The sequence below is a fragment of the Lissotriton helveticus genome, chromosome 11 (genome assembly GCF_964261635.1).
Source record: "Lissotriton helveticus chromosome 11, aLisHel1.1, whole genome shotgun sequence".
In the NCBI taxonomy this organism is placed as follows: Eukaryota; Metazoa; Chordata; class Amphibia; order Caudata; family Salamandridae; genus Lissotriton; species Lissotriton helveticus.
Window position 1 is genome coordinate 935,355,011 of NC_136072.1, and position 17,614 is coordinate 935,372,624.

At 39.8% G+C, this 17,614-nt stretch overlaps 1 protein-coding gene across 2 annotated transcripts in view; it reads right to left on the minus strand.

Moving 5' to 3' along the window:
- The window catches only part of INPP5J (inositol polyphosphate-5-phosphatase J), a 186,523-nt gene that overhangs the window by 82,818 nt on the left and 86,091 nt on the right, over positions 1-17,614 (minus strand). For both annotated transcript variants that reach the window (XM_078667265.1, XM_078667264.1), the window contains exon 5: positions 7,127-7,243. In XM_078667265.1, coding sequence (XP_078523391.1) covers positions 7,127-7,243 — 117 coding nt within the window. The remainder of the gene's footprint in view (positions 1-7,126; positions 7,244-17,614) is intronic.

The following is a 17,614-nucleotide window of genomic DNA, read 5'->3' on the forward strand; positions in this document are numbered from 1 at the left end:
GGTCTGGCCATAACATTTTCATTTTTCAAGATCTCTCCAATGCAACTAATGCACATTGTAAAGAATTCCTAGCTCTACGTCCTCAACTGAGACATCTTAACATTCAATATGGCATCCTACAACCATGTCTCTGCAAGATTACACATAATGGCCGATCATGCTCCTTCGATGATCCGGGAAAACTCAGACTATACCTGCAGAATGTTTCTTCTACTGGAATGGACACTAATAATTGATTTCTCTACTTTTATTGCTCAGGAATATTCTTTTTCGCCAGTTTATTATGTCTTAAAACATGATCTTATGTTATTTGCTCTTCCCTTTCTACATGAGGTATTTCTTCTTCTTTTCCTCCTTTCTATTTGTTACTGAGGTTTGTGTCCTTTGGTGCCGCTATGCTCCTGCTGTTTCACCTTCTCCTCTCTTTTCAGATCTGGCTGCTTTACCTTGATCTGTTCACCTGTTTTTCCTTTTTACTTTCTTTCTCTTCTTTCTCTCTTTCTCTTTCATCTTTTTCACTTTTTATCCTATCTTTCGTCCTAGCTTCTTCTACATGCCTTTTTCCTAAAATTATCTTTATATGTTTCACAATGGTATTTGTCATTGTTTTTTGGCTAATATATGTTAGTATTGTGAGTTTTTTGTAAACTTTTCCATTTGTAATCCTCTTATATGGTGTGTTTTTTTTGTAGTTGTATCCTTGCAGTGTATCAACTCCATTCGTGTTATATCCTCCTTTCCCTCCAATATGTGTAAGTTTGTCACGTGCAATGTCCGTGGTCTTGGGAATCCAGTAAAAAGGCAGAAGGTACTGTCCCATTTATCCAAACTTAATTCTCAGATTTCTATTCTTCAGGAAACTCATTGTACTGAAGCAGAGTCTCTTAAGTTGAAAAGATAATGGGTGGGTAAAGTTGTTTTTTCTCCCATATCTAACAAAAAAGGGGCGTTGCTATATTGTTTCATAAAGCATTGTCAGTACAAATTATATCTACACAAAATGAAGATAATGGACGATGGGTAATGGCAAAGGTTGTGGTACAAAATAAAACTTTACTTTTGTTAAATAGTTATGGCCCTGTTAAACCGGATCCTACATTCTGGAATGACATTAAAACTCTACTTTCTTCAATGGACTGTGTCAATATTATTGTCGCTGGTGATTTTAACCAATGGTTGGACCCCTTCTCTCATCACACCCGCTCTAGAATTGATTATATTTTGGTCAGTAAATCCCTGCTTCCCTCCATTCAAAATTCTGAAATTGGTTCAATTTTTATATCTGATCATGCCCCTGTTCATGCTGCACTAGACCTTTCACTTTCCTCCTCTCATTTCAGTCGATGGAAACGTAATAATTTTTTATTATCAGACACCGTTTATATTAAAAACGCTACCACTTTTATTAATGAATTTTTCAGTATCAACAACCCATTAGACACTTCTGTTCCTAACAATTGGGATGCCTTTAAGGCCGCTTTTCGTGCCTTCACCATTTCCTATGTCTCGAAAAAAAAGAAAATCCCAAGCAGAAAATATGAGGATCAATTACAAAAACTTAAAGACTTAAACACACATATTTTACTTCTCGATCATCATCTGCCCTTCATGACTTAATTAGAGCAAAAACGGATCTTAACAAATTAGCAACAATTGAAGCATGCAATATTTTGCTTAAAATTAAATCTAAATATCATGGAGGCCAGAATAAAGCTGGTAAAATGTTAGCTAATTATTTGAAAATTAAATCTGAGCATAAGAATATTGGTCCTATCCTTAATGACTCTACTAACAAACTATTCTCATCAGATGAGGACATTGCCGAGGTATTCCATGAATAATATAAGTCTCTTTATTCCGATGACACATTTCCTACTAATCAAAATTTAAATACCTTTTTCTCAGGTCTCCCTTCCCCACCATCTCTACCTGATGACTTTAAATCATTAGAGAAAGACATCACACTTCAAAAGGTAACTAACGCTATCAAATCTTTAAAAAATTCAAAAGCCCTAGGACCTGATGGTCTTTCTGTAGAATTTTATAACACCTTTCAGTCCATTTTTGTCCCCAAACTCTTGGCACTTTTTAACTCTTTTATTACAGACGCCAAATCATCTGGTTCTTTTGTGGATGCCTTAATTGTTATAATACCTAAACCTGATAAAGACCATTCTCACTGTAAAAATTATCGTCCTATATCGTTAATAAATTACGATCGCAAAAATTTTGCTAAAATTCTTGCATCCTGACTTAAAACTATCATTCCTCTATTGGTTAAAACAGAGCAAGTTGGGTTGGGGAAAGGCAGGTTGGCATCTGATAATGCTCGGTTGTTTGCAAATATTATATCATATGGCAAAAAATATAAATTTCCCCTTGCTGCCCTGTCCTTGGACGCTGAAAAGGCATTTGACCGTATCAATTGGCAATTTATGTTTGAAACTCTCCAATGGTTTGGTTTTGGGTCCTCTTTTATCTCTTATATTAAACTCTTGTACTCCTGTCCTCGAGCCAATATTTGTGTTAATAATCATTTTTGCTTTTCTCTGTCCAGGGGCACTTGGCAAGGATGCCCCCTTTCCCCTTTATTATTCATTCTATGCCTTGAACCATTTCTGGAGCGTATTCGTATTAACTCACAGATCGCTGGCTTCAAATATAACTCTGTAGAAACTAAAATATCTGCTTATGCAGATGATATATTGAATTACATGTCTAATCCTGTTGATTCTCTCCCGCATTTTATGAATGAAGTTCAGTTATATTCCGGTTATAAACTCAACCTCTCCAAGACAGAAGTCTTGCCTTTCAATTCAATATGTTATCAATATATGTTTAATTATACTAATTTTGCCTGGTGTCCTTCAAAAATTAAATACCTTGGCATTTGGTTTTCATTATCTCTAACTGCCACACTTCAATTCACGTTTCATGCATTACTAAATAAAATCCAAACACTCCTCCTTACTTGGTCCCCTTTGTATCTTTCCTGGTGGGGTAGGTTAGATACCATTAAAATGATGATTGTACCTCATGTTTTATATACATTATCTATGCTACCTATTCGGATTTCCAATGCCTATTTTTCCCGAATTGACTCCACTTGTATAACATTTTTGTGGAACAACAAACACCCTCATATTGCTCTAAATAAACTCATTCGTCCTAAAGATGAGGGTGGTGTGCGTTTCCCTAATTTTAAAGCCTATCATTCAGCTTTTTTGATTAAGCAATCCTTTGCCTTCGCATATGATTTTGTTGATATTCCTGTTCCCAGGTGGATCATTTTTTAACGTTCTTTATTAAAAGATTTTTCGTTTCAGCATGTAATTTTTATGTCGAACTGCACCTTTCAGTCTACGAACCATGTTTTACAATACTCCCGAACTCTATTATTCAACACATTTTCTAAGGATTTTACTCCGCTTCAATGTTTTTTGTCCTCTACTGTGTGGTATAATACATTTCTCAAATATAAAGGTAAATCATTCTACTACAAATATTGGAAGGAAAAGGGTATTATTTTTATTCACCAGTTACTTCACCAAAATTCTATTATTCCCTTTCAGGCTCTACAAGTACAATATCAATTACCTGATTCCTGTCTTAATGAATATAACATCATTTTTAATGCCGTACAATCCCACCTAGCCACTCTACTCCTCCCAACTCACACCCCATCCTTATCCCCTTATTTTTAACTCACAGACCCAAAGCTGCTCTTGTATATAAGTTATTGTTATCAAATGTTATTGAAAGACCCAAATCCTATATTGAAAATGCGTGGGAAACTGATTTGTCCGTTTCTCTTCCCATTACAACTTGGGATAAATTGTGGTCTAAGTTATTTAAAGTTTCTGCTGCTGCTTGTATAACCCAATCTCTGTATTTTATTTACCATAGAGCTATTATTACCCCTGTTTCTAGTTCTACATTTTCACCAACTTATTCTCCATTATGTTGGTCTTGTTCTAATGAAGCGGGTACGTTGAAACATCAACTTTATGATTGTTCTAATGTTTTATCCTTTTGGAACTCTGTTTGGAATATATGCACGTCAATTTTTAAATGTGATGGTAATTTATCATTCCAAAATATTTTTCTAGGATCCCTATCATCTGATGTTGCTGATTCATCTTCTATTTCCATGTTATTCAACCTTTTTATTGCATTAGCTTTTAAAGTTATTCTATCATCCTGGAAAGACAACTCTAAAATATCTTTAGTAACTTGGTGGAATTTTATCTGTGATGAACACAGGATTGCTTCTGTTTCCTCCATTTCTCTCTCTCACAAAATTAAATCTGATCTTCTTTGGCTACCTTTCACTACATATCTCTCTACTCATTCTCCCATACCCTGGCTCTTTTCTTTCTTTTTCCATACTATTTTCCTATACTATTTTGGTTATTCTTTCTCCTTCTTTTTTCTCTGTCTTTTTTCTCTTTTCCCTTCTTTCTTCCTTCCTTTTTCTCTTATTTCCGTTCTCTCTTTAATTGTTACTTTGTTGCTATATCATTCGGTATTTGCCTAAATATATATTTTAATTATGCTATGTATGTTTTATTATTGCTTCTCCCTCTTCCTCCATTTTATTGTTTCCATTTTCTCTTTTCTCCTATGTATTTGAAAACCTCAATAAAAACTCTTAAACAAAACAAAAAAAATGATGTACATTGTAGCCAGAGCGAGCTGACCCAGCCCCCAAGCCTGCCGCAGCAGCGTGTATGCGGGTGCTGCCAGAGTTCGCTCAGTCAGTACTAATTAGCAGCACTCAGATTTGTTTGAGGCACTATAAATGCGTGACTTCGCATTTCAGTCCTATGATGCGGACCACCACACTGAAATGTATTAGTCTAATGCCTGATGTGTGGTACTTGGCAGGACTGCTTGTGTTACCTTGCGTGAAGCTAGAGCAATACAAGCCCTTAGTAAATCTGGGCCTAAATGTACAAGTTGTTACCCATCGAAGCTATTCCAACCAAATATGAAACATATATGTCAAGAGGCCTGAAAAGATTCAAATATCATTAACCAACAATGCTTACTGCAGTTATGAGTTATGACAAATATACCGCCTGAACTAAGATAAGCACTTCTCAAATTCATACACATCTGTCTGAGATCACACTTCTTGCTTAACGGTTGGGTAGTTGAACCTGCCATCTCTTACTTGTAAGATCTAGAAACACAAACAAAATAAGATGGGATAAGGTCTGGGGTGGAATTAAGTGCCAGGAGTAACCTCCACAGAGGCGGCTCGTGGGTCAACCACCTTAGTTTTTGATGCAATGAACTCCTGGATAGTTTTGTCACCCTAAAGCATGCAATGCAAAATAAAGACCCACTCCAATGGCGTACGTCTATATCAGTGACCCAAGGGGGGGGTTTCAAAAGTCCTACTCCCCACTGCTCTCTTATCCACTTTATAAGGAGAAGAATGCACTGTCCTCCGCCAGCGTTAAAAACCTGTTCTCCCGGGCAACACCCAAGAACACCCACTAACAGTGCACCAGACTATAATTGGTCACACACAAGTCCACACCCAACGTTGGACCCTGCTCTTAATAGAGCAAAAAATGTGAGAGAAGCAAATGACACCTCACGGAAGCACCACCATCGGGGTAACTGGTATGCAATTTCCAGACAGGCCCCTGTCTCATCATCGGTGATCATTTGCGTCTCAAAGGAAAATAAGTGGAAAGGAAAGAAGTGTCCAAAACAAACAACATGTAAAGTAACAAATGGTGAAGTGCAGAAATATCTGCTAGTGACAAACACACACAGAAAATTACTGGTATGCAATTTCCAGGGGCCTGTCTGGAAATTGCATACCAGTAATTTTCTGTGTGATTATGCATTATGCTCTCTTCTCTCGTCCGTGAAGAGGCTGTTTTTAACTGATGGAGACTGTAAATCATGAAGATAGTTCAATCTTTCAGGCAAATTGGCAGTGGGGCAACGATTTATCTTGTCTGATTTCATACGAATTCAACATGGAAGGAAGTTCAAAGGTTGAATACGAGCTCAACTGTCCTTGGGTTTGCAGAGTTACTATACTTCAAAGGAAATTCCTGTGGAGAAACATGCCAGGGGAGGAGTTCACATTCTGGGTTCGGTAAGTTCCTAATGCTATGTGGACGTTTACCCAAAGGATAATAATAATAATAATAATCCACATTTGTAAAGCGCACAATCACCCGTAAGGGTCTCTAGGCGCTGGGGGGCCGTCGGGAAGATTAAGCGAGCTATTGCCCAGAGTCACATGGTGCTGGGCTAACCTGCCGCCGGAGCCGGGGATCGAACCGTGATCCCCAGATTCCAGCGTCAGTCGCCCTCTTCCTCTCTATTTGTCAAGCTAAGTGGATTTTCACCCAAAGTCTATGCCCTTACGTTCTTCTGGCAAATAGGACTTCGCTGTAAGTCTGTGTCCATTTGTTCATCAAGTAGACAGGCCTTCGAGGAAAGGCTAGGCTCTCCTGCACCTTAACTTACAGCCTTCACAAGGAGGCTATGTCCCTTTGTTCTTCAAGTAAACAAGATTTCATTGAAAGGCTACGTGCCTCTGTTCTTTCCTCAAATTAAGTGAGCCTTGGCCCAAAGGCTATACCCCTCTGTTATGCATCCAGAGTAAGACACCTCTCATTCTCAGCACCCAGAGTAAGACGCTTATCAGAACCCAGAGTAAGACATCTCTCATTCACAGAACCCAGAGTAAGACATCTCTCCTTCACAGAACCCAGAGTAAGACATCTCTCATTCACAGAACCCAGAGTAAGACATCTCTCCTTCTCAGCACCCAGAGTAAGACATCTCTCCTTCTCAGCACTCAGAGTAAGACACCTCTCATTCTCAGCACCCAGACTAAGACGCTTATCAGAACCCAGAGTAAGACATCTCTCATTCACAGAACCCAGAGTAAGACATCTCTCCTTCTCAGCACCCAGAGTAAGACACCTCTCATTCTCAGCACCCAGAGTAAGACACCTCTCATTCTCAGCACCCAGAGTAAGACATCTCTCCTTCTCAGCACCCTGCAAGGAGCAACATGCAGCCTCTCTCTGCCCTCCCCTTCCAAGCCCCCACTCATCCTTGATGACCTGTGGGGTCTAGGAGACCTTACCCAGTAGCCTCCCAGCCCAGTCCTGGTGCAGTCTGTCTGGACATGGTGGAGGAACGGCAGATGGAAGTACTTTGCGAACACCAGGAGGAGCACGCCCTGCATGCGGACTGAAGTTACCTGTAATAATTACAATAACAACAATTACAATAATAATAATCATAAACATTTTATATGGCAATTAATACAGTACTTCTGCAGTTTTACTATTCTCCAGTTTCACTGTACCTAATATGAAGGTGCATTGCTTAATTTGGAGGGGGGTGTGAATCGCTTTGCCCCACGCCATTTCACGAATGCGGACATAGGGGGTAAACAGCCTGTTGGAAAGTGCACTGGCTGCAGCACATTTAAAGAGGCACAGAGGCAGTGCCCTCCGCCCTCCCTTCCCAAGAACTCTCCCTGTGGGTTGGGGGCAAGTGTCAAAGGTCAGTCATACATTGATCGCTTCTGTGGGGAATCCCTGCGCTATCCCCCATGTGCGGCCAGTCTCTGCATTAAACAAACCGTATGTCCTGCATTCGGTGCGGCACGACTCGTAGGACAAGCGTGGGCTCGCACCTGCTCTTGGAATAGTGCATTTTATACACAAAGGTCCTCTCTCTCTGTCTGCATCAGCCACACTCACTTGCAGGTGCGCCAGGCGCAGACACGGACAGTGCGCCATTTTACGTAAATACGGCGCCAGGTAAGTAGCCTGGGATTGGTTAAAAAAACATTCATTCCTTTGTGTACAGTCCAGCGACAGATACACATGCCAGAGATGGAGAGCGAACAGACAGCCAACACAAAGAGAGAAAAGAGATCAGACAAGCAGACATCACCTAAACGGTTTCCAGACGCAGAAATAGCCGCTGATGGAAAAGTGGGAAACCTCTGACCTCAAGTGTAAGTCAATTAAGATGAAAATATAGGCACGTGATGAAAGGTCGAATCATGCGCTCCTCGCTTCTAATCCGACATTCGAGTGGCAGTCCATAAACGGGTCCGCTGAGATCAGGGGATTAGTGTTTCAAGTAAGAGGGTTCGTGTTTGGGAAATTGGTGTTTGAGCACAGAAAATCCCATTAGCTAAGTGCTGATCGGAAGGTGTGCCCCGAGAAGGAAAAGTACTGCGGTGAATTCACTAACGTCACTGACTCTTCATACATGGGGTGTAGCGCTACGAGGACAATTAAGCACCGGCGTAACGTTCAGCATGTGGACACTCATTCTTGACCCAACCGCCCTTTAGTGCAAAGCAGCTGTCACTCACCTCGGCGGCTCAGCATACCCTACCACGCTGCCCGGAGTCCACCCAGCAGCGCCACGCACGGCCCACGGCCTTGAAGGTTTTAGTGAACTTCACCCCTTTTGTCTCCAATGCAATAATCCCTCAATCTACCAAAACAACTACCAAAGCCACAGCATATTGTACCCACAAATCCCAGAATACACACACACAGGCAGAAGGGAAAGTTGAACAGTGAGCATCCCTTTGTGAAGAGTTCCATCTACCAATATCACAGTACGTTGGAACCACAAATCCTAGCATACACACACACACACACACCCACATCAACACATAAAGGCAGGCGAAAAAATTAGCAACCCTTTGTGGACGGTAGATATATTTACAGTACAAACCAGATTCCATTCATAAATGGGCATACTGTTTACTAAGTGTGCCCTTAGTAACTCTCCTGTAGGCAGCAGGTGACTAAGAGTTGTAGTAAGTGTAATTTATTGTTAAGTAGCCGACTGTATTATCTGGAGAGCATGGTACAGAGTTCATTTGTATGTACACAGGGACCAAGTTTGAGCCCTTTGCCATGGGGTGGGGGGGGGTGAAAGTGTGTGAAGGGGCTCATACATATACTACTGTTGCTCATGTGCTCTCCCACCTTCGTGAACAAAGGTAATGTAAAGTACTCTGTTGTCCTCGGGTACAAGTTAGCACTGTATAAAGGTAATAAAATAAAGGGGTGTTTTGGCTGCTGCTTTTACATCGCTGTTCAGTACAGCAACGGAAGTTGTTTGAACAACATTTACAGAATAGGAAAGTCTGAAGTATTGTCTTTGCAAGTGCTTGTATTATGTGGACCAGAGAGAAGTATAGTGTGGCTGGAAGCAAGGAGTAATGCAGTCCAGAGGAGCCCGAGGACCGAACAGCCATTAATTACACACAACATGTGCAGATAACACTCCAGGCACTTGATGAAATATTGATCCATAATTGATGTGTTCTAAGAGTTTGGACAGAATCCAACTGGAGCCAGTTCTTAATTTGTAAGGAAAAAAAAAAGCAGCCTGCTACACGCACTCTCGAATACGGCAGCTGGTCTACCGATTTCGCCTCATGCGTTTTACATTCACGACTCTTCGATTTCTATTTCTTGCATGTTCTTTGTCATCATTCGAAAGATAACAACCTAAGCAACTAAATTCTCAAACACATTGGTGGTGAATTGAATGAACAATTGGCTGAGACTGACTGTAAAACGTAAATGTTTTTATTTAACACTTACACAGTTAATAAATCATTATTAAAACATAATCATACAAGTTAAAAATTCATACAAGATTCCTAAAAAACAAATGAAAACATAAATAAATTTATCAATAATGAATCTGTGGCGAGAAATGAGTCTCTACGCGCGTTTCGGCGTCCAGCGCCTTCTTCATGGAGTAGCCACACAATTTCTAAAGAGTGAAAATATACACAAATTATATATACATAATGACACAATATATGCAATTTATACAAGTTTAATATTATCCTCACTTATAATCTCTACAGCCATATTGTCCAGTTTATATATAACAATCTTTGCAGACAACAGTAATTTCCATTGTTCACTCTTATTTATTGTCATTTCCTTACAAATTCTTTCTATGTCCAGAAAGACATCTGTCTTAACGTGGGACTCGAAAGCGGAGGGATGCAGAATTATGAAATAGATTACCATATTTTAATAAAAGATTTCATGCTTCAGTGGCTTGGAGAGCATTTGATTTCAGAAAACAAATACCTAACTTGGTTTGGAAAGCATTTGGTATGCTATAGTCAACGTATAGCCACTCGCTTTGTATATTTAATAATACCTGGCTAATTGTTTGGGAGCTAGTTTATGATGCTATCATGTTGAAATTAGACAAAACAATGACAAGAGAATTGATGTAATATAACTAGTTATTGCCAAGTCAAGTTGATTGGTTCTCTTATTTGATAGGAGTTTTTCTTAAACAGTGGTTTAAAATTTACATCTGTGATACTTACAAAAGAGATCACTTATTTGGCACTGGTCTAGACGGTTCTATACTTGTTTGGTCGAATCGTTTCGGATCCAGTATTACAGGAGCTTGGGTATAGAATTATTTCCATTATTATTTTTGATCCTATTTCTGATAAGAGCGTCAGTTTGCAGGTATTAATTAGAAATGTTTTTACCTGATTTACCGGAAACAACGTGGTGAATTCCCGCTGGCTGGAGCCCTTTCAAGTGAAGAGATGCCAGATAAAATTCCCTGGGTCGGAATCACCCTCAATGGAGTCTAGTATCTGTTTTCAAAGAGGGTTTAAAGCCAGAATTGTGTCTAATGGTTACGATCTTTGTAATGCCATAATTGCGTTCAGTTTTTTACACAGTGGTGGACTTAGTTTATCTAGACATGATTTCTGATCTTACCTAGGATGTCTGTACTTCTTGAATTCTTTGTCTTGAGCCCACTTGTTGATTTTTGGTGTGATCAAGGGCTACTTTCAAATTAAAATGTGTTGTTCTGAGGATCCAAAGAAAGGGAAAGAGGAAAGAGAGGATGCCTGAATCGTATCTATTTCTTTGGATTAATCAGGCTAAAATATTTCTCTGACTATTTTTTTAGTCTTACCAGTATTTATAGGGTCTTCTACTTCAGAATGCGTGAATGGTATTATCAAGATGTTCCAAAGTGGTAGCTGGATTGGGGGGTGATGTTAAAAGATCTCCCTGCCTGTGGGTATAAAGGGGGAGGTATATTAAGTTATATTCTAATAAATTATTGGAGAACAGGGGTACTGCTGTTTAATCCTAGCAGTTTCTTGCAGCATTCTTACCTCACGATGATCGGCAGGGCTCAATATGTCCGGCGGCAGCGGGATAGTCCGTCTAACGATGTGGTAGGACGAGTAAAGACTGATAAACTGCCCGGCTTTGGGAGGTGTTTATATATGTTAGTTAATTAGCGCTAATTACCTTCAGCTCTGTTGTATCTCCGTGGGGTGTTTACAAGCGCGATCGGCATGGGAGGAGTGTCTATTGTCAACCTATCACGATGGTTTGATTCACTTCAGTGATTGGGCGTGAGGCGTATTCCTGTTTAAGTATATAAAGAGCGAGGAGGGACTTCGATCTGTAGTTTTTGTTGCAGTGTGACGCGCTTGTTTATGTTTGTTTAGTATTTATAAAAACGCCATACTCCGTTAATGTACTCCCACGTGGATCTTATCTGGGAGGGGTTTCCATTGTTGACCTATAACGGTGGTTTAGCTCACTTCAATGATTGGGCATGAGGCGCTTTTCTATTTAAGTATATGGGAAGCGAGGAGGGACTTCGATCTGTAGTTTTTCTTACAGCGGGACGCGCTTGTTTATGTAAAACGCCAAACTCCGCTACTGTATTAACAAGTGGATCTTGTGGATGCAGTGATTAATGTATTTACGGAACCTCTAATTTTACAAGAAAGTGAATCCATGATAAGAGTGCATATAGATAGTTATATATTCGTGATGTTATTATTCGCGCTTGCAAGTGAAGGTAGACTTCATTTTGATATTTTGGGAGGTAAGTTTAACCTCGAGGCAATTTTAAGTGCTTTCAAGGTCTATCGTGGGTTTAATATAGCGATTTAATTATTTACAACGTGCATGATTTTAAGGGGAGGTAAATCCACGCGAGGAGTGCAACAGAGTGATTATACTTTTGCACTACCATTAAAAGCGTTTGGGGGTGAGTATTAAATCTAATAGCTGCAATTTGGAAATCGATGTATCGTTAAAAGGATTTAGGGAATTAGGATGCCTATAGGGTCCTAGATGGCAAGGAGGCGCTCAAACTGCATTTCATTGTGAGGTTTAGAGAGCCCCTAAGGTAGAAGTGTTTGAGTGATTCTAATCGCATGGGGAAGTAGCCTCTATTTTCTAAGTGTTATTTGAGGTTGCAGACTATACAGAAAGAATTCTATTTTCAGACATGCATTATGCTGCAGAGGTTACTTATTACGTTCCTAACAATGTTATTCATGTTCTGACTGTGTTTATACAGTGGTTTTGTTACTGTTTTCATTCTCCATTCATGTTGGTAACAACAATATTTATGTTTACCTAGGGTTCATTTTTAGAGAGGAAAAAGATTTTTTCGACATGTTGTTAGATTACAGAACATGATTCTTCAGGAGATAGCGTGTTCCCACGGAATTTCGTTATTCATTCCCTGACGGAATGTGTTAAAAACAAAAATCCAAAAGACTTCCCTTTTCTTTCGGATGGCAGTGCCGCCTTTGGAGTCTGGACTGTGGATTTTTTCCAGAATCCTCCATTTGAATTCATCTGCACAATGGCCCTTCTCTATGAAGTGTTTTACCATAGGGCACGCAATTTTTTGGGTTCTTATCGCCGAGCGGTGTTCGTTCAGGCGAGTCTGGATCATACGGGAAGTTTCTCCCACATATCCTAGTAGGCAGGGACACTGTATAAAATATACAACGTTGGTTGATTTGCAGTTCCACATTTCCTTAGCTTTTGTTTTGTGGCCATTATGTTCGAATTCTTCGCCTCTTAGAATGTTACCACATGAGTTACATGAGGAACAGGGAAAAGTCCCTATTACTGGTTTATTCGTTAGAATTGATCTTTGACTGAAGTTCTCTTTTTGTGTATTGTTTTGAAAGCGGGAATGAACAATGAATTCTTTTATATTTCTGTTTCTCTTGTGGGCAAAGAGAGGTTTCGCCAATTTGTGTTCATTGGTGCCATTACTGTTTAATATGTGCCAATTTGAATTTATGACTTGTTTGACCTTTTCATTCACAGTCGAGTGTTTTGTGATGCACACTAGTTGGTCAGTGGATTTAGGAGATTTGGTTCGCAGGAGACAGTCTCGGTCGTAGTACCTTGCTCGCTTATATGAGTCTCTCACTAGACGGTGAGGATAGCCTCTATCTAAGAACTTGGCTCTCATCGCTATGGCTTGCTTGTCAAAGTCATTCAGATTCGTACAGTTGCGTCTGACGCGTAGAAATTGTGAGAAGGGTATACTATTTTTTTGCGATCTAGGGTGGAAGCTACGGTAGTGTAATAATGTGTTCCTAGCTGTAGGTTTTATGTGGAGATCTACTTTTAATACACCTTCTTCGTTCGAGATTTCAATATCTAAAAATTCTACTTTCTTGTTACTAATATTAGAGGTGAAATGGAGATTGGGGTTTACTGCATTTATCCAGTGAAGGAATTCCTCTAGAGTTTCTCTCCTATCGGTCCAGACAAAAAAGATGTCATCAATGTATCTGGACCAATGGGAGATAGACTCATAAAAGGGGGCAATCTCATTCTGAATGAATTCCTTCTCGAAGGCTGCCATAAAGATATTGGCTATCGATGGTGCTACTGAGGCACCCATGCTTACGCCTTTGATTTGGCGATAGATGTGGGATCCAAACTCGAATATATTCTCTGTTAATACAATTTCTAGACAAGCCATTAGAAATTCTTTTGGACAGGGAATTTTGTGTGCATCAATGAACCAACTGGTGGTTTTCATGGCATCATTGAGGGGAATATTACTATATAAGGACTCTACGTCCATGGTGACTAATAGTTCATTATTACTATTGAAAGAGATTCCTTCGATTTTCTGTATCATGTGGCCTGACTCGCGTATGTATGAATCAATTTTGGGAATGAATGGCATAATCATAATCATTACTCAGCTGAAACTACTGACCCTCAGCAACAAAAACAACGTGTGAACACATTTTCAGAGACTTCAGACTCTGAAATTGAAAATAATGAAGGTTACTATGATCAAGACCCTACCTATAATCAAGCCCCTAATAGAGGAAATCGTAGACAACCTTTTTTAGGGAATCGAGGGGGCGCTCGGGGACGCCCCAGAGTCCACTTCGAGGGTCAGTCGAGAGGGAATTACCAGCCCCAACACCATCATCGTCAGGAAGAACCACAATTTGTCCGCGAGACCCGAAGCAGACAATATTGGAAACAAGGCATATAATTCCAATCTTTAATCTAACTAAATCAGAGCTAGATAGCCATAGTACTAACCTATTATCTAAAGGTCTATCTTACGTTCCACACTCCACACTCAATCTATTTGAGTTGTACTGTGACATAATTTCCTTCTTCAGGAAAATTCGGTTAAAAAAGTTCTTTGCTCTAAACAACGCATCAGAGGAAGAATATTCTTCTATAAAACCCCTCTATCTCCCATCCACTTTTAGCCCTGGTCTAGAACAATTAGGGCCTGAAGTTGCTACCTTCGAGTTAGTAGTTCTGAAAAAATTGGATCAGGCCCTAAGGTACATCCCGAAACCAATTTATAACTTAGAAAAGGAAGAGCACCAAGCCCTAACATCCCTCTCCCATAATAAAAACCTAACCATCAAGGGATGTGACAAAGGAGGTGGCATAGTAATCATTGACACATCCGAATACGAGAATAATATGCTCAAAATGCTGGATGATCCGACATTTTATGTCCCCCTGAGATCCCACTCTCAAATAAACTTATCACGGAAAATTATGTCCCTAACTGCAACTGCCCTCGAAGACGGATTTATTAATGCCAAAGAATTCGACTTCCTGAATCACAATCAGGGAAAAACTGCGTGTATTTATGGCCTCCCCAAAATACATAAACATGCCAGCAACCCTCCATACCGTCCCATTGTTTCCACCATAGGCACAGCAACTGAACCACTGTCCAAATATGTGGATAATTATTTGCGGCCATTCATTCCCAAAATTGATTCATACATACGCGATACAGGCCACATGATACAGAAAATCAAAGGAATCTCTTTCAATAGTAATAATGAACTATTAGTCACCATGGACGTAGAGTCCTTATATAGTAATATTCCCCTCAATGATGCCATGAAAACCACCAGTTGGTTCATTGATGCACACAAAATTCCCTGTCCAAAAGAATTTCTAATGGCTTGTCTAGAAATTGTATTAACAGAGAATATATTCGAGTTTGGATCCCACATCTATCGCCAAATCAAAGGCGTAAGCATGGGTGCCTCAGTAGCACCATCGATAGCCAATATCTTTATGGCAGCCTTCGAGAAGGAATTCATTCAGAATGAGATTGCCCCCTTTTATGAGTCTATCTCCCATTGGTCCAGATACATTGATGACATCTTTTTTGTCTGGACCGATAGGAGAGAAACTCTAGAGGAATTCCTTCACTGGATAAATGCAGTAAACCCCAATCTCCATTTCACCTCTAATATTAGTAACAAGAAAGTAGAATTTTTAGATATTGAAATCTCGAACGAAGAAGGTGTATTAAAAGTAGATCTCCACATAAAACCTACAGCTAGGAACACATTATTACACTACCGTAGCTTCCACCCTAGATCGCAAAAAAATAGTATACCCTTCTCACAATTTCTACGCGTCAGACGCAACTGTACGAATCTGAATGACTTTGACAAGCAAGCCATAGCGATGAGAGCCAAGTTCTTAGATAGAGGCTATCCTCACCGTCTAGTGAGAGACTCATATAAGCGAGCAAGGTACTACGACCGAGACTGTCTCCTGCGAACCAAATCTCCTAAATCCACTGACCAACTAGTGTGCATCACAAAACACTCGACTGTGAATGAAAAGGTCAAACAAGTCATAAATTCAAATTGGCACATATTAAACAGTAATGGCACCAATGAACACAAATTGGCGAAACCTCTCTTTGCCCACAAGAGAAACAGAAATATAAAAGAATTCATTGTTCATTCCCGCTTTCAAAACAATACACAAAAAGAGAACTTCAGTCAAAGATCAATTCTAACGAATAAACCAGTAATAGGGACTTTTCCCTGTTCCTCATGTAACTCATGTGGTAACATTCTAAGAGGCGAAGAATTCGAACATAATGGCCACAAAACAAAAGCTAAGGAAATGTGGAACTGCAAATCAACCAACGTTGTATATTTTATACAGTGTCCCTGCCTACTAGGATATGTGGGAGAAACTTCCCGTATGATCCAGACTCGCCTGAACGAACACCGCTCGGCGATAAGAACCCAAAAAATTGCGTGCCCTATGGTAAAACACTTCATAGAGAAGGGCCATTGTGCAGATGAATTCAAATGGAGGATTCTGGAAAAAATCCACATTCCAGACTCCAAAGGCGGCACTGCCATCCGAAAGAAAAGGGAAGTCTTTTGGATTTTTGTTTTTAACACATTCCGTCAGGGAATGAATAACGAAATTCCGTGGGAACACGCTATCTCCTGAAGAATCATGTTCTGTAATCTAACAACATGTCGAAAAAATCTTTTTCCTCTCTAAAAATGAACCCTAGGTAAACATAAATATTGTTGTTACCAACATGAATGGAGAATGAAAACAGTAACAAAACCACTGTATAAACACAGTCAGAACATGAATAACATTGTTAGGAACGTAATAAGTAACCTCTGCAGCATAATGCATGTCTGAAAATAGAATTCTTTCTGTATAGTCTGCAACCTCAAATAACACTTAGAAAATAGAGGCTACTTCCCCATGCGATTAGAATCACTCAAACACTTCTACCTTAGGGGCTCTCTAAACCTCACAATGAAATGCAGTTTGAGCGCCTCCTTGCCATCTAGGACCCTATAGGCATCCTAATTCCCTAAATCCTTTTAACGATACATCGATTTCCAAATTGCAGCTATTAGATTTAATACTCACCCCCAAACGCTTTTAATGGTAGTGCAAAAGTATAATCACTCTGTTGCACTCCTCGCGTGGATTTACCTCCCCTTAAAATCATGCGCGTTGTAAATAATTAAATCGCTATATTAAACCCACGATAGACCTTGAAAGCACTTAAAACTGCCTCGAGGTTAAACTTACCTCCCAAAATATCAAAATGAAGTCTACCTTCACTTGCAAGCGCGAATAATAACATCACGAATATATAACTATCTATATGCACTCTTATCATGGATTCACTTTCTTGTAAAATTAGAGGTTCCGTAAATACATTAATCACTGCATCCACAAGATCCACTTGTTAATACAGTAGCGGAGTTTGGCGTTTTACATAAACAAGCGCGTCCCGCTGTAAGAAAAACTACAGATCGAAGTCCCTCCTCGCTTCCCATATACTTAAATAGAAAAGCGCCTCATGCCCAATCATTGAAGTGAGCTAAACCACCGTTATAGATCAACAATGGAAACCCCTCCCAGATAAGATCCACGTGGGAGTACATTAACGGAGTATGGCGTTTTTATAAATACTA